At 40.4% G+C, this 18095-nt stretch overlaps 2 protein-coding genes across 2 annotated transcripts in view; one reads left to right on the top strand and one right to left on the bottom strand.

Moving 5' to 3' along the window:
* The window catches only part of LOC117959670 (mucin-17), a 93094-nt gene that overhangs the window by 18213 nt on the left and 56786 nt on the right, over positions 1-18095 (top strand). The gene's annotated exons all lie outside the window — the stretch shown is intronic.
* thbs4b (thrombospondin 4b) lies at positions 1680-18009 on the bottom strand. Its single transcript, XM_034896945.1, has 22 exons — positions 17688-18009; positions 14148-14345; positions 13649-13899; positions 13452-13554; positions 13202-13284; positions 13044-13095; positions 12783-12934; positions 11292-11429; positions 10599-10676; positions 10336-10488; positions 10104-10208; positions 9898-10005; positions 9059-9218; positions 7720-7838; positions 6944-6996; positions 6634-6827; positions 5160-5338; positions 3657-3705; positions 3372-3568; positions 3068-3240; positions 2705-2844; positions 1680-2454 (listed from the first exon to the last, which is right to left on the bottom strand). The coding sequence occupies exons 1-22, from the start codon at positions 17764-17766 to the stop codon at positions 2396-2398; spliced, it is 2823 nt and encodes a 940-aa protein (XP_034752836.1). The 5' UTR covers positions 17767-18009; the 3' UTR covers positions 1680-2395.

Here is an 18095-nt window from a genome sequence, read left to right as displayed (position 1 = left end):
TTTGTGAGTCTCTTTTCTTCTATGCCACAATATTTCTTAAAAATCAACACATATAAAAGCAACTGAAGTGTAATAACTTTTGTGATTAAATGTGTGATCATATATAAAACAATCAGTAACCTGTTATCTAACCATGCATGTGTCCTGATGTAGTTCAGACCATGATACTGTCATATTGGTAGAGCTTTAAAAATCTTTATTTCTTGATTAGGGTTTTGTTTGGATTTGTGTGGTTTCCTTTGTTTGAGCATTTTTGATGATGCTTTTCCTCCCTCAGTACTGTAGATTGCTGCTATGGCTCACTAACTATGTACTCACACTCAAAAACTCTTAAATATCAGGTTCTAGGTCTCTGCTTATTGAATAGGACAAACATAGGCTACATCCACAATGTCCGGGATTGCTCCGTTGCCGACGCAAATTTCGCCGGATTTCACTGTTTTCGGCCGGGTGTTACCTTCCGCTTTCTTTGTGTTGGAATTTTAAACTCTGGTTGATTTATGAGGACTATGGTAACTGCTCCTCAGATCCCGAGACAGCTAGCTAGACTGTCTGTCCAATCTGAGTTTTCTGTTGCACGACTAAAACAACCATTATATGTACACCTTCCACCAAAACAAGTTCCTTCCGGCGGCTATTTTTCTGCAGCATCGTGGCTCTGTCCAGTGCTTAGCTTTGCTCCATGAGGATTGTGATTGGTTTAAAGAAATACCAATAAACCAGAGCATGTTTTTCTCTGTGTGGACTAGCCAGATCCTCCTCCACAGTGCTGTGGAGGAAGGTCTCCACAGCACTGCAAGACTAGCTAACTAACAATAGCTTGTTGAATGATGGCAACACCTTATCTAACAGTCTCATTTTATGTAAATTAGGTTTAACAAGTTCAATTCTGTGTTCAAAAAGGATTCTCTAATATAAGATAAAACAGAGAAAACGCCAATGTTCATATTCAGTCAATTAACCAATAAATAATCGGTCAATAGATGAATGGCTTCAATTCTTAAGGAGGTTCCTCCTTCATGCTGAAAGGAAAGCAGAGCCCTGGAATGAGCTGTGAGAATTTAAGTCAAGTAAATTTGATTACTTCTGATTAATACAACAGCACTTTATTTCTGTCTGTTCATTTAGAGGTGAGTCATTTATCGTCTTGTATAAAAGTCATATAAAAAGGATTCTTTTCTTACCTCTCCAAATTGAAGATAAATCGCCGCTCTGTTATTTAACAGCTAAGTTGTCAAAGGCAAACACACACACTGTGTAAATATAAAGGAATCTGCAGGAGGTTCTTCTTGTCTATATCACAGCCCAAAAGAAACTCATCCTTGTCAATTCTCCAAAAGGACCCCCTGTCTGGAGTAAAGACCAGCGTCTCTCTATTCATCTCCGCAGCTAATCGGGAATAAGAATGTTGCTATTAGGAAAGTATTTCCTGCTTCTGCAAAACAGTAGCCTTTGTTTCCAGAGTACCTCTGAGGGTGGAGGAGAATGTTCCAATCTCATGAGGAAGTTGGGGATTATTATGAGAGGTCGTTTGAGTGGTGTATTTGTGGCTTGTAGTCCAGCATGTGGGGCTATATGATGTCCTATCATAATCTAATCTTTAAAACATGGAAACATTTTTGAAGAAAAATAAAAAAGAATCCTGATATTGTCACATTTTCAATAAACATCAACAACAATATACTTTAAAGCCCTTTATTTTGACCAGGTTCTTGACTAGAAAGGTATTACATGATCAAGAATTTAAAGACCAAATGATGGAAAGAGAAAACATGGTTACACCGAGCTTTAAGTTAATCTTCTACATTGTGTGAGTCGTACAAAACTTGGTCTCCTCTCCACAAAAGGAGTAAAAATACCACGCTGATAGTTAAACAAATACAACCAGTTTGGGATCATAATGAACTTCAGTATGAGGTTGATTAAGAGTGATAATTTTTATTGTAGTTGTTGTAACATGTTGTAATATGTTTATAATGCTACACATAAGCTAGAATCCTCTGTTTGGAAGCAAAATACAGTTTTTATGCTGATGTGCCCTTTATTTTGAAGATATATATATATATATAGGAACTGTATGGGAAAATGTTGATTATTCTATGGTTCTTTATCTTATGTCATGTCAAGGTGGATCGTGTTCAGTGAAATCATCATAACTTACATTATTCAGCATGACAAGCTCAGCTGGAGTCCTTAAGAGATGATTGAATAGGAAGCCATGATTGGAAAAAGAAAACGGACGTGATAATATGCACAAACAGTACGATATTGTGGTCACAAAGGCACTGAAACTGTACACATGAACACACAGATAAACAAGCACACACACACATACTCACACATTCACACACAGAGGCAGTCTTTAGAGATCTGGTGTCATATTTTTGTCTTGACTTTAGAGTGCATCAACACCATGCTGAGTGCTGAACTCCTGGAAATCCTCTGGGATGGTGTCTGTGGAAGTGAGAAGTCAGGTATCATAAGACAAGCTCAAATCTAAAAGCCAAGCGAGCCAAAACTAATTCACAGCAAATAAAATCTAAGTAGTATTGCTGTCCCACTTTTCAGAAACATGTTATGAGAAGATATGTAATAAAAACAAACAATGGAAAAAGAAAAGTGTTACCTTGCATGCCATTACAGCAATTCAAAATGGAAAAAATAATAATAAATGTGAGATTTTGATTAAGCGTTCCTTCCTTACCATTGCAGCGGTATTTCAAATTGGACCAGATGATATTTTCTTGAGAGAAACAGAACACACCGAGTCGTCCTCCCCTCATTGTTGTGTCAATAGTTACACCCGAGTCTGCCACCAGCTCAGTACCTTCATAAAACCGCGCCCTAAACAAAGCACAAGAAAAGAAGTACGCCTGTTCCCTTTCTTGCAAAGAGTAAGATTAGAAGATTGATAGCACTCCTAGTTTTGGGAGTGGTATTCATGTTCTCATCTCTCCTTCAGCAAGAAGACAAACAAATGTATTTCCTAAAATGTTGAACCATTCCTTTTTACAATGGAGAAACAAATCAATATGTAGATGAATTTTTAAATGTCATTTCGTCGTACCTGATGTATCCAACTTGTGGACGGTGCTGCAGGTACCAACGGTAGGACACCTTGTCCTTCCAGCCTACATTTCTCGGGTCCTTCCACAGCAGACGCACCTGGTCGTTGGTGTCTCCCGTGTGCCACAGTGAGTTTCTCAAGTGCTCCCCGGGGCCCGATCTAGACTTCACAGCCTGATGAACAGTGACAGATAACAGAGAAAAGTGAAGGACGGGGGGAGGCAGAAATGTGAAAAATATGTCCAGGGATAAAAAAACAAGATGAATCTGCTGCTGGGGAATGGAGACATCACTTGTGTTTTCACCTTGAGCTGGATGCCGGGCTCGGCCACAGCTCTGAAGGGTGTTGCCTGCCAGTAGGTCTGCTCAGTCTGCTTCCACATCACCACGTAGAAGGAGGACGAATCTTGGTAGCCAAAGATGAAGCCAGCGTAGTCATCGTCAGTCACTGTATTCACGTGAAATGTGCCCTCAAAGTCCACTCCACTGAAAGCTGTGTAACCTGACAACCAAAAGTGTAATCAATAAATTATTTATGTTCAGATTGAGTAATAGTGACTAATATGTAACTCAGTGGAAACATTTCTTACCAACAGCAAGTCCTGGGTCACTGTTCATAGTCTGAACAATTTCCATTCCCTGTGCAAGAAAGAGAGCATGAGGAACTTTGCACTTTGATGCCCTCATTAGCTGATGAAGTGCAACTTAAATGCTTAGGTCTGTTGCAATTTGTTTTGCATTCACTGTACATTTAGATTTGAACAATAGATAAACTAATTTGCAAACAGTTGCTTATTTGCACATCCAACAGAGCAACGTTAACATTCAGTGGACTCTCTTTTAGATTTGTGTTTTTTGGTGTCCTGAAGGAAATATCAGTCAGAAGATTGAAGAAAATCAGAGATTGTCAGAATCAGAAGATTATATTTAAATATACTAAAATGCTGTTTATATATTCATTTCATATGTATTTTACAAAGTCCGTTCCCACGCGTACCGTAATGGTAATTTCATTGCTATTTTGTTTGTGCTGCTTCCCGTGCTTTTATCCAGTGAACCACTCTGCACTTTGAGCAAATAGGGAACAATGTTGTTGATTGTCAAATACTTTAGCCAATAAAATTCCCATGTTGCCCTGTTGGGCGTATTCTTTGACAGACCAGAGCCTTGCAGTGACAGCCTTCCAGCTGGCCCAGCCACCTCCACCTACGTTAGTATACGGTGGCCGAGAAGCAAAACTAGCATCACCTAACCGTAGCAGTAACGTTAGCTAGTTAAAGATCCTTTCAAGTTTTAGATGTAAAGTTAATAAAAGAAAGGAAGATTTACTTTTTCTTCAAATGACGAGCAGCTTTTGGTAAGTTTATTAGATTTGCCTGTATTTTAGTAAAATGATTTTACTAGAGTTAGCCTACTGTTTGCTTTAGATTGTTGCTGGAGGTGTTAAAGGTGAACGTGGCCGCGGTGCCTTGTTGTGTGCGTGGTGACGTGTTCGTTAAGGCCATGCAGTAGCTTGGCTGGAATTAGTGGGAAAACCTGTTAATCGCCAATTGTGTTATTTGTGTTTTTAATTGCTTTGTGGTCGTCGTAGTAGTAGATGTGACCGGTTGTTGGGGTTTGTTTTTGGTAATAACAGTAATTTTGACAATGTGATGCAGCATTCTGCACTGAATGTGTATCAGTCACCGTGTAGGCCTAGCTAGTCACGTCTCTACTGTAATGTATTGAAACTTTCTAGGTGATGAGCCTTGTGTTAAATCACATTATTCCACCCTGACCGTTATTTAACGGGGTTTTAATTATTGTAGGATAGTAGTTAGGCTACTGAAGGCCCAACACGGCCCGCCACTCGTTTTAAGAGCTTTCTTTGCTAAAAACAAATGCTATGAGAGCGGTGGGAATGAACCAGAACAGTACCGTAAAGCTGAACAATAAGCTGAAAAATAAAGACCAACGGAAGAGCATATTCATGTGACGCCCCTAACATGTTGTCATTTGATCCGTTATTATACAATTATTGATTATGACTGCTTAAACTTGTATCCACTGCTAGCCTACATGAGGAGGAAAGTTTCAGCACTCAGTAATTTCACCTGGTTCAAAACAACCCAGTTGGGGTCGATCTGGGCGTCGCCCTCAGGGTCCAGCACCACCGTTTGATAAGCCCTGAAGTCAGTCAAGGTAACCTCAGCATTCTCAGGACAGTTGTCGATCCTGTCAATCACTTTGTCCTGGTCAAAGTCAGACTCGCACAAGTCTCCAACTCCATCATCTGAGGGACAACAGAGCCGATTAAATTAAGAATGAAAGCAAATTATTGTTTCATGATCAAGGTATAGGCTACAGCTACAGACACTTGTTAACAGTTTGTGATTACACACTAACAAAGATTGTGTTGCGTCATCAGCTCCTTTCAATCCTTTTAAAACCACTGTGTTTCCTGCCTTGCCACAATAATTAGAGTTTTAGAATGGTTTAACAAAAAGGACTGCAGAGCTGCAAGGCCTCAATACAAAACATCACTTGTATTAGTTTAAAAAATGTTTTTTAATAAAGTCCTTTTTTTAAGTGGCACATTATTCACATTTTTGCAAAAGAACAGGGTTGTATGTTGCATTTTTTGAAGTTCACCTAGTCGGCACCCTGCTGTGCGGGTGTGCTTTCAGAAATAGTACTGCTGTTTTATTATTTTATGTGCTTAAAAGTGATATGCTGTGTAGTTATTCTAGCACAAGGGTTGCTTAAAGTCTGAGACTGTGGGCCACCCCTTAAACAAAGCTTGGAAAAACACACATTTAGGCTATCCTATGTGATCTTCTTTTGATAACTAATGTAGGCCTAATCATTTTTTCACTTTCATTCACTGAGCCTTTACTGAAACAGTTTGCAGCCGCCATGGGGAGGCCCGTCTTCCACTTAGAAAATTGTGGTTCTGAATCAGTTTGATGCGTTTTTTTTCTTATGATACACTATTAAGATTGTGAATGTGCTACAGCTACAGCTACAACATCAAAAAGGTCCCAGACTTGGTAGTTCTAAAAGCTTCATTCTGTGCTACTGATGCTCATTTTTGCAAAGGCCGGAATGTCTCGTTGGCATCTTTTATTACGTAATGTTTAAACTTCAAAGAAGGGGAACAAACTTTTGGGTTTTTGTGTATTCCAATGTGTTTGCTCCACTTTACATCACTTAAATCCCTGACTGCCAACAAAAACTGCTATGCCCCTCTTGATTTGAATTGACACTCCACTCCCATTGACTCCAGAGCTCTTCTTTTTAGTGTGGTCACAAGTCCCAAATGGGTGCGGGCTTTTACCCAACACAATTTCCACTTAATGTGCTCAGGTTTATTTTTGTTTGATCTGCGTGGGTGTGCAGACTGGGGCCCGTAATTACATGTAAAGGTAAGTCAGGACCAGTTTAGGGCGAATATGGATGTGGAGATAAAATTACAGTATGAACTTCAAATCTCTGATCACCAGGTTGGTTTTCAGCCAAATATATCAATAATTTTATCTGAACATTTCTGCAAACTGCTATTGCTATGCTTTTAAGACTAGCACTCACTATTGTCGTCAATCTGTTCCGGGTTTGGTACCAGCCGACAGTTGTCTGGTCCCGGGGGTATGGTGTCGGGGATCCCATCGTTGTCGTCGTCATCGTCACATTCGTCACCTTGCCCGTCTTTGTCAGTGTCCAGCTGGGAGCTATTTATCACGAACGGGCAGTTATCCTTGGTATCCTGGTGACCGTCGCCATCACTGCAGAGGAAGGGACACAATCACATGAATAAAAGCTGTAATACTAGCAGCAGTAGAACAAAACCTTTTCTGATATCTGCAAGAGCCCAACATAGAGACTTCGACAATATTATTACCTGTCTTGATTTGTGTCACAGGAGTCTCCAACCAGGTCATTGTCAATATCAGACTGAAACAAGAACAGAGAGTTCACCAAAAGAACAGAAGCACTCAGATCTTCTACTTAAGTGTACCATTACAACAATGTACTAATACTCCATTACAAGTACAAGGTCTTGCATTTTTCCTGCATTTAAAGTAGTGTGTGCGTGTGCGTGTGTGTGCGTGTGCGTGTGTGTGCGTGTGTGTGCGTGTGTGTGTGTGTGTGTGTGCGTGTGTGTGTGTGTGTGTGTGTGTGTGTGTGTGTGTGTGTGTGTGTGTGTGTGTGTGTGTGTGTGTGTGTGTGTGTGTGTGTGTGTGTGTGTGTGTGTGTGTGTGTGTGTGTGTGTGTGTGTGTGTAATTTGTCATTTAAGTAAAAACAAAACAAATTAGATGTTCTTCCACAGTGAAATAGCCCCTGTGACTCATAGATAAGTATTCATGTCATTACTTGACTGTTAATACTGAACCACTGGTTTCAGATTTAACAATGGGTTGTATTTTTCTAAGCTTTTATCTTCATGTAATATCTTAATGTCGAAAGTAACTTAGTAGCGCTCAGATAAATGTGGTGGAGTAAAAAGTACAACATTCTACTCTGAAATGTAGGGGAATAGAAGTATAAGTTAGCATTAAATGGTAAAGTACAAGTACCCTAAAGTTGTACAGTATTGGAGTAAATGTACACAGTTACTTTCCACCACAGCCATCCCTCCATCCCTCCATCCATCCATCCATCTGGCTCTGACTGACCTGGTTTGGGTTGGGGATGTCGGGGCAGCTGTCGCAGGCGTCTCCCACTCCGTCTCCATCCCGGTCCAGCTGGTCTCTGTTTTGGACAAGCTGGCAGTTGTCCAGAAAGTTCTTCAGACCTGCTCACCATTCAAGAAGAGGAGACGGTTAGTGTTATTTAGCAGTCAGTCTGACTCCTTCCCAGCAGTGAATATAGATAATTGTCATGGATGATTTATTCAGAGGCGGCAGGTACAGCTAGAGAATATTAACTGTTGTAGAATAAATACTGTTTTCATCATTCACTTATTCTGGTCTTTGGCTCTTACAAAAGATATCAGTAAATTCTTACGACTACAAAGTCTTTTTTCAAATTAGAGCTACAACAATTAGTCGATCGACACAATATTATCCTACAACAAAACAAGCAATTTGAAGAATAACCTTGGGCTCTTGAAAGTCTTTCAATAGGTTTCTGTTATTTTATCGACCAGTTGATTTACGGAGAAAATAATCAGCTGATTGTTCATAATAAAAATAATTGTTAGCTGCAGCCCTATTACAAAAAAATCCATGTTAATGCCCAGGGAAATCACAATTCTATTGTTGCCACAAAAATGCAATGGTGATTACACAGATACAATCATGGGATGTTTACTTAATCGATCTGATTTATTTTAATTGAGTTTTGCTCTCCAAATTCAAAGCAAGATACTTTCTGTCATTTTCTTGACACACACTCCTACACTGAGTGAAGGCGATCAGGGAATTTTCATTTGATTAATGAATGCGTAGAAAAATTGAGAAATTACATGTATTCTACAATTTGAAAACTGAATAATCAATTAGCATGTTATTTGGCATTTCACCACTAGGTTGCACTGTTGCATTTCCCATGCCCGTGAACACTCGTTAGTGTTCAGATTCTATTTTTCATGCATCGCGAGGAGGCAGCAGCAACCCCACAAATGCATAAAGGTCAAGCAGAGGCGATAGTGGAAAATCTATTTTCTCTCCTGTGGCGTTTTTTGAGGTGTAATCATGCTGGTGAAGGATCAAAGCTTGTGTTCGCTCAGGGGTCAGACTGCTTTTGGCCTTGACTTATTTCTTCTTTTTTTTGCAGTGCTATTTCTTACGCCTCAGCTTGCTTATGAAAGCATCCATACTACTACACAGTGATATATTTCTATAACAGGATTTAGAGAGATGTGTGTACTGTGAAATCGTTCTGTAATTTAATGTAAAAGAAGGATGGAAATGGAAAGAAGAGAACAGAGTAATACATCCTAGCTGTGAGGGCCTTCAGTGCTGGTTATATAAGCATGAGCGTCAGTGTTGGTGATGACATTTGTCTCCATACCGTCTCCATCCATGTCGTCATCACAAGCGTCCCCTTTGCCGTCGCTGTCGGTGTCCCTCTGGTCAGGGTTCTCCACAGTGCGACAGTTATCACAGGCGTCACCGTGGCTGTCCTTATCACTGTTCCTCTGGTCCACGTTGGCCTTCAACCAGCAGTTGTCCTGAGACAGACAGACAGAGAACAAAAAGGTCTCCTTCACTGCAGCTGTGTTTCTGCGAGTGTATTTGTTTTCAATGAACAAGCGTGTGTGTGTTGTGTTTTGTGTGCGGTAAAAGATACACAGTAAGGTGTTAATTAGTGAACTTTAGATGTGCCGGTAGCCAGATTTTGTTACCTTTAGACTGAGCCAGTCTAGCTTTTTTCTTATGTTTCCAGTTTTTATGCTAAGCTAAGTTAACCTGCTGTTGGCTGTAGCATTATATATGAAGGACAGCTATTTGAGTAGTAGCGATCTTATTATATAACTTCCAGCAAGAAAGCAAATTTCCCAAAATGTCGAACTATTAATTTAAGCCAAGCAAAATTGCCCACAATTCTGATTCCAGTTTCTTCTAAATTATAATAATATGCTGCTTTTTTCTTCTTAAATGGTTGTATATTATTTTAATTTTTAGACTGGTGGTTGGACAAAACAAGCATTTTAAAGACATCAACTGGGGTTTAAGGAGCTGTGATGTGGATGTTTTACTATTTTTTCATACTACTTTTTTTAGACTTAATGGTTAATCGATTCATCTAGAAATGACAGCTATATAGGGAAACTGATTAATCAATAATGAAAAATCACCAGTTGCTGCCGTTGTGTGCTCGCATGCACTTCATAAAACATTTCCACCAACCTGTTCGTTTAGTATACCGTCACCATCTGCATCGTCATCGCAGGCGTCTCCCTGACCATCCCTGTCGGCATCCTCTTGACCGGAGTTAGGGACGAAGATGCAGTTATCCTGTGAAGAGATGTTACAGTAAAGGAGTTTAAAAAAGGCCCGCCTATCACTGCAAAGTTTTTTTTATATCTTGACAATTTAATTTGCACTTGAGTTACCTTTTTACAGCTCAAATCTTTGCATTTGAGTTTGTCATCTGGGTATCCGTCAATGTCGGTATCCTTCCCACACAAGTATCCGTTACCAGCCCAGCCAATTCCACACTGACAAGGCAAAGGAAACTCAGACAGCATATATATATATATATATGGAGTTGTGCTTTTGTGTGTGTGTGTGTGTGTGTGTGTGTGTGTGTGTTTTTATGTGTGTGGAAAAAGTCTGAAATCCTACCTGACAATGAATTGACCCGTCCCTCTCTGCTATACACTGGGCGTTGATATCGCAGGGGTTGGTCAAGCTATTGCCGCAGCTGATCTCTGGCTTGCAGCCTTTGACCGGATCTCCTGTGAAACCCGACTTACAGCTTCCGCAGTGGAAAGAGCCCTGTGCAGGAATAAGGACATCTGGTTTTGTTGGACAGCCACACAAATGAAATAATTGTCCTACATGAGCCATGTGTGTAGTGTTCAGATAATATTCTACAGTGGTCTTACCACAGAGTTATGACATATTGAGTTTGCCGTGCAGCCTCCATTGTTGGGTCCTTTGCATTCGTCAATGTCGTCACAGACCTGAATTGATTAATGGAAAATGTGAAGTGATCCAAAGTTTTGTTTTTACAACAACTGACCTTTTTATTATTACTTTAATATTAATTATTACTGTAGGGGTACACAATGGAAAGCAGTGGAAACTACTTAAGTATATTCACTTTAAATAGTGTTCTTTTGTACAATTTTGTAGTACTTTTACTTTACTTTACATACTGTAAGTCTCATCTACTCTTATACATTTACATAATAAGCTTTTTTAGGTTGTTCTATGATATCAGTTTTGATCATCAGATGAAACACACAATAGATCCCCAAACTACAATTCTTGTCCTCAGCATTTTTATAATTTTACAAACACATACAAGTATTCTATAGCGACGGCTATACATTTGTCTTCACATAGGTGACCAGTTACAATTAAATCGATCCCATACAGTATTTACTAAATTATTACACCTTGATTTGAGTGATCTAAAGTGTTACCCTGTATTAACTTGTAGCACAAGTACATGGGAATTCCTTTTTATAATGAAGCTTTATCTTATTTGATCTATACTATAATTTACACTTGTCTCTTTTTTGTTATAGTCTTATTTTGTCTTTATGTCCTCCATATTTTAGCCATTCTTTTACCTGTTTGTTGGTCTGTGCGAACAAAATGCCCACACCCTCCACTGCTAGGCCGGTGTAGCCCAGTGGACAGGCGTCACAGCGGAAACCCGGGGCAGTGTTTACACACTCCACTCCAGGGAAACAGGGGTTAAACTGGCACTGCAGGAAGGAAAGAAGACATGAGCTTTGTTGAAACTAAAAAAATAGTGGTTCTCACAGGGTTTCTCCCCACAATATTTTAGGTTGGATGACACTTTAACTAATGCAAAAAAGAGAATGCTGATGGGGCCAGTCCATAAAAAAGGGGTCAGAACAAACATGATAACACACACACTCACACACACACACACACCCTTCTACTCCCATGTTCCATGCTAATTATCTTCTTTTTGGCATCAAATTGGGGGAATGCTCAGTAGATGTTGGACGCCCATTGCCACCTACCTGTTAGTTTACACTGGAGGTAAGGGTGGATTTAACAAGATGTTGGTTACCTCCACTAGGGAGGTCATGTTTTCGGTTTGGTTTTCTTTGTTTGTCAGCATGAGGGAAAAGTAATGGCCTGATTTAGAATGGGCCAAGGAAGAACCTGTTCAATTTTGGAGCGGATACATGAGATATTTTTCACTTTTGTTGAAGCGCCCATATTATGCTCATTTCAGGGTCTTAATTGTATTTTGAGGTTGTACTAGAATAGGTTTAAATGGTTTAATTTACAAAAAACAATTTTTTTTTGTCTTTTGTGTGTTTAGGTTTCCGTTTTAGCTACAGAGTGAGATCTAATTTCTTTACTCTCTTTGTTGGGAATCGCACATGCCCAGTAGTTAGGTAATGATGACATCAGCTAGCTACTGCTTTTCCAACTTTGGTCAGTACAAGGCAGGATTAGCTGGGAGACTTCTTCTAAACGAGGACGCCCTTGTGGAATACATGCAGAACAGGGGTATGTAAGTAGTTCTTTTGTAGATTATGGTGAACTAGGGTGTGTTGTAACAGTGTTTTGCCATTTAGAACGAGCTAGCATGCTAGCGTTAGAATGCTACGGTTAGCCACCTCGTCTCGGCTAGTTACGTAGAAAGCCGTGCAGATTTTGAACCGCTCACCCGTAGACGGAAGATAGAGGACATTCAGAAACCGTATCTCACTCAAAACAGCATGGATCGTTTTTTTTTCCGAGCTGGTATGTATGTGGAAGCACCAGAGACACAAAATAACACCCCAAATCCCAGAAAAAAGTGATGTTTTCATAATATGGTCACTTTAAAGGCATGGCCTTAGCGGAGGTTTGCGCTCTCGGAGTGCCTTTCTAGTTCCCAATGTTTAACATCTGGATCCACAACCAGAATAGGAATCAGCAGCTATGTTTGTTTGTTTGATTTTCTTTGTCTGTATAATCCAAAATTACTTATCTTAAACTATAATCTTAACTATAAATCCCGAGTATAGCCTGAAAAAACAAGAATTTAAGGTTAATAGAAGTAAAGAGAGACACACACACACACTAAGCCATACCTCATTCACATCATCACAGTTGTAACCATCCCCGGTGTAACCATCAGGACAAGGTCCACACTCAACACCTTCTGCTGTCTCTATACACATATCTTCACGGAAACAGACACCTGGGGCACACTTTTGTTTCTCCACCTCAGAACCACCTAGACCTTTAAACAGCAGAGGAACATCACGGTTGATTTATCATCTGCAATTTTATTTTGTGTGTTGAAGAATCCAAATTTACTGGTGAGGGACTGTTATTGGACATGATCTTACCGCAGGCCTGACACTCTGAGATGGTGTTTCTTAGAAAGGAGGTCTCTTTGACCTGAAAAAGGGTCAAACATAAATACCAAGTTTATATGCAGTCAGGCAAGCAGTCAGCGGTTAGGAAGCAGGGATTAAGTTGTCTCAAAGGAGCTGTTGGTAGTCACCTGCTGAATGAGGACGTCTTTCAGCTCATTTATCACCTTGGTTAACTCCAGCATTTGATTGGACAGCTGCTTCGTGTTGACCCCTAAGAGAAAGGGACTGTTATTTGGCTGAGATGGAGCAGAGGCTGGGGATTCTATGAATCTGCTCTCAAGGCACTTTGACAAAGATGTTTTCCTAACACTGGGATTGTTTTCCTGACAAACGTTTGCCTGTTTCTGTGGAGGTTTGCTTTCACACAAAGAAACTTACCTAGAGTTTGGACAGAGTCTCTTTGTTGGAGATGGCAGTCTTGTAAGGAAGCAACATTCTCAAATGTGTCCCCAACCACCAGCTTGAGCTCGTCTAAACTCTCCTGTTTGAATAAAACAAGTCAAAGTGAAAAACTAAGCCATTTGGAAACCATTATTGGAACACATATTCATTATTGTATGGAAATGATGGGTCACCTGCTCTCTGGCTTGCATGGTCTTTAGCTCCACCAGACCATAGCCTGCTGGCAAACCCTGGAAGGCAGCAGGGAGATCCCGGACCGTCTCCACCAGCCTGCAGTCCAGATGCAGCTCAACTCCGCCCGGCCCCTGCTGTTGCATCCCCTTCAGGTGGAACAACAGTCTGTGTTGTTGGCCGTCTGCCAGCACCAGGTTGTTGAAGGTTACTGAGCTCGTCCTCTTGTCACTCCGCAGGTAGCGTAACACAGCTTTGAGAGGACAGAGCAGGGGGAGAGGAAGTGATGGTAGTAGGGAAGAGATTATAGCGAGAAATAGAGGAGTAAGGATTTCTTGCAATAAAGGGTTCAAATCACAATAAGAGTCTTACTAGCTGCTCTATTGGGCTGTTGATTTTAAGCAGGTATAATGTGAACAAGTAGGGCTGTGGCTCATGGGAATTCCCATCATTAATATGAAAAGTATTGATTATTGCAGAGCCTCTTAAATTTACTCTTACCTCTATTGAGCTTCCCCATCACAGTGAATTCAAAGTATTTGCTGTTGTCCCTGGGGTTGTACAGGGTAAACACAGTGGTTACGGTCTTCGGCTGCAACTTGAAGGAGGTTAAGATGAAAGCCTCATTCACCCCTTGCTCAGCCAGACCTCCCTGCAGCAGGTCTGGCAGGCAATCAGGCGAGGTGAGCAGATCATAGACTGTTGACAGGGATGGGGAGAGGGAGAAGCGGTAATGCACATGAGTAATGCATGATGAGAAATGAATATTTACAACCTGCAGCCGCTCCGATCCTTAAATAATCATACTGAGTCGACCAGCAGAAGATGAAGATGATGTTGACCCAGTGTTTGTTGCTTTTGCAAGACGTCAGTCAGACAGCACAAACTTGGTAGGCGGAGTTGGCTCAGAGAAATCAGAAGATGTGTATTTTTTTAATCAAATCCGAGCTATGTACTGTGACGGTTAGGTGTATGGTGTTATTATTTTCTTGTTAGATCCAAAGTGAAAGCTGCTCGGCTGATAAAAATATGTGCGCACTCATTTTCAGCAACAAGTCATTCATTGTTTTCACAGAGGGATGGCATACTGAAGACATATCTACTGACAAGCTGCTTAGTGGGGGTGAAAAGCCAGAGGGACTCATGGTTAGAGTCCTTCTTTAATAAAGTGACTTGGGAGCTGGGCAGGCCAGGAGAGGATGTGCAGTGAATTTCTAGTCCGCCATCTGCACGCATCATGAATGCACAAGCACCCTTAAAGCACTCTAAAAGGCCCACAGTCATGAGAAAGCAAAATTGCTCCCAAATGTTCCCCGAGAAATCGCCGTTGTCAGCCAAGATTGCAAAGCCTAACCTAGATGAAGTCTGTACTTTTTTTCTTTTAAGTCTCTCCTCGTGTTACGTCTGTCACATGCCATTTTTCAGCAAAAACACTGGGGCTTTAAAAAAGATTGCAGTCAAATGTAGCCAAGTCACTGAAAATGTCTGCTTACAGTGTCAATATCTATTTAACCGAAAGAGACATGAGCCTTTTGTAATTTAGATTGCTAAGATCACCTGTTGAGTAATCCACAAACGGATCTCTCTTTGCCTCAGTGTAACTCATTGGTCCAAAATTGACCAAAACCGCAAGAGAACTAATTAATCTCAATGCATGTTTTTAAAGTTACTGGGACACTACAAAGACAACTACACACGCAAAGACGCACACACAAAGCAAGAAGTCCCGTTGTCCATAAATCTTCTGGACAGAGGGCTTTGTGGGGGTCAGGCTCGTTTTACTCCAGAGATCCTGAGAAAGTACCTCAGTTCATCCCCTCGTTAACCTCTGATTTCAGGCTTCATAAAATGTGTTCAGCTGAAAGCCATAAAGTAATCTGGTGTCTTGTCCTCTCCTTGACACCAGCATATAAGCACAAAATCACAGATACATAGTGCTATAAATCGGTCAACATTCTTCGTTTTTACCTCTTAACAAATACTTCACATTTGAGGGCTTGCATGTTGGCATTTGTGATTTATTGTAGTTTCATGTTTAGAGTAGCATAATCAACCATTTGTAATAATAAAGGAATTGCATCATTAACATCAGCATGTAATTAACATAAACAGTGAAGTTACATTTTCACATTAGCCATGAGAGACTTGCAAACTAGGAACAAAGATCCTTTATAGTTCACGATGTAAGATAGTTTAATAATATTATGGTCTCAGTTCCATTTAATTATGCTTGAGACAAAAACTTCTAAAGCCCCGATAACTGAATTGTTGTTGCCACCTGAGAGCAGCGGAGACAAGTTGTGACGCAGCATTAACATATCATCACCTTTTAAGTTGATACAGTGAACTTGTAAGCATACTGTTGTTAATTCACACATTGAGCAGTTACAGGGGCAAATGTCTCCTTTATTTGGAGTCAAATTCCTGTCCACCTGATGAAAGTTAGTGTAATATTCAATCTCTTTTAGTTCTGTTTTTGGTCTCTACCAACTCCTGAGGGAAATATCTGTTGCTTTAGGTGTTAAATTCTCCAATATGTCTACCAGCTAGTTCCCAACAGTGTCTGTGTGTTGTTTGATGCTGAGCAAGTATAGTGTACAGTGAGTTTTTAGAGCTTTTTTACTTAAAAAAAAAAAACAGGGTAACTCTAATCATTAAAATACTAATCAGTTTCTTAGCATCCATGTTGTTTCCACATTACGACTTGAAGATCATGGGACACACCAAAGTTGGTAGAGCGACTTTCCAATTTGGGAAATGGGACCATCCAAGTAGCACATGAATGCACCATTGGCCTTGGCGAAGGTCTGCACTCTCCTTGTGCCATTCAAGTTATTATAGATATAGATTATAGAAGCTTTGAAGGTGTGCTTTGTCTCTGGGCAAGGAGTCTGTGTGCCCAGAGTAGAAAGTGAGTTTCGAATTCCAGTAATCTGAGCTCCCGGTAAAGTCATCCTTGAGACATTTGTATAGATCAATAACCCTTAACAGAGATTAAATGGCTGCTTTGTGCTACTAAAATCTTACTTACAGCAGCTTTACGTTGGTCTCTCTCCTTTCGAACAATTCTAGTCATGCAGACAGTAGGTAATTTGGCGAGAGAAATGATAGATGATGAACTCCATTAAACTGGACTTGTTTTATACATAACATCAGGCAGCTATTGCCCAAAGAGTGTAGGGATTAATGGGTGCATAAAAGGTATACCATCTATGACTGGAGTGATTTGTAAGAAATGAAAAACTATCAACAACAATATTTCTACATGTCATCTGCAGCGCCGGTTTGTGTGTGACCTTAACACATTTGTGTGTGACTGTGAGAGAGAGAGAGAGAGGGAGAGGAGAGTTGGTGCGTATGTGTGACTTGAAGTTTAATATTGCGCCCAGATCATCTCTGATTATTCCCATGTGTGTGACCAGCTGGGACTTTGTTTGAATTAACACAAGCCAGAAATGTGAATATCCGGAAGCCAATTTAATCAAGCTGATTTGACTGGACAGCTACTAAAAACATTGTAACTTTGCTCCAACTGAAAGACACCACTTTTATTCTTTATCTGCTCCTGCCATTAACACAAATATATTTGACTGCCTCATCTCTTCTTGAACTGACCGGGATATTTAGCAATTTGTTCGTACCTCAGTGAATATCGTACACCATGTCTAATTGGGTCTGCATAACATATACTCTTTCACAGTGTCTGCTCTATCCATTATGCATTGAACTCATACATAGTGTGTTAAAATACCTAGTAGTGGAGCGATTAAATCTTTTCCAACAGATAATATACATAAAATGGAGGATTATTACATCACAGCCAGGATGTCAGAAAAAGGCAGCATTCAAATAAAATCAAACACATCTTTCTTGTGCTAAAATGTAAACAGATAATTGAAGACGAATATCTTCATTTTTTAAATTGTTGTCATCTCCAGCAGCAACCATAGCTGTTGCAATACGCTCAATCAGGGAACCATTTGGTTAAAATTGTATTGAAATTTAAATATTTGATATTAAAACACTTCAAAAACCACTCACCTAAAGCCTGGGCCTTCACGCGTAAGCTCAAATTTAATAGCAGCTGCAAGGCCAGAATCAGAGCTGCCCACACACCCATTTCGTCCTTCCAGCTGGTCCCAGATCGGCAGTTTCTCTGTAGTGACTTATCAGTATGATACACAGTGGCAGTTTCCCATATGGCTGCGCCTGCTGTGAGTGGTGCGTTTGTGTCCCTGCCTCCTTTTTGAATCAGAAGTTAGACAAGACTGTCATGGTAAGCCTAATGAAACTGCTGACTGTTTGTGTGTGTCTGAATTGGTGTGTGTGAATGTGAAGATTGCAGGAGTCTTACTGAGGGAGGAGCATCAGGGCCACAACTTGCTTTATAACCTTCCTCAGACGGCCTCATACAGAGAAGGAGTGACCTGGAGAAACTCTTTGCATTGG

The sequence above is a fragment of the Etheostoma cragini genome, chromosome 16 (assembly GCF_013103735.1).
Source record: "Etheostoma cragini isolate CJK2018 chromosome 16, CSU_Ecrag_1.0, whole genome shotgun sequence".
Taxonomy (NCBI): domain Eukaryota; kingdom Metazoa; phylum Chordata; class Actinopteri; order Perciformes; family Percidae; genus Etheostoma; species Etheostoma cragini.
The sequence above is the reverse complement of the archived record's forward strand: the minus strand, read 5'-3'. Positions and strand labels throughout refer to the sequence as shown.

Coding starts and splice junctions, on each gene's coding strand:
- thbs4b (XM_034896945.1), bottom strand. CDS start 17,766: ATGGGTGTGTGGGCAGCTCTGATTCTGGCCTTGCAGCTGCTATTAAAT. Junction 11,430..12,782: donor ACTGTGATGATGTGAATGAG/GTATGGCTTAGT, acceptor TCCTTCCTGCAG/TGCCAGTTTAACCCCTGTTT. Junction 6,828..6,943: donor TGTGACACAAATCAAGACAG/GTAATAATATTG, acceptor CTTCCTCTGCAG/TGATGGCGACGGTCACCAGG.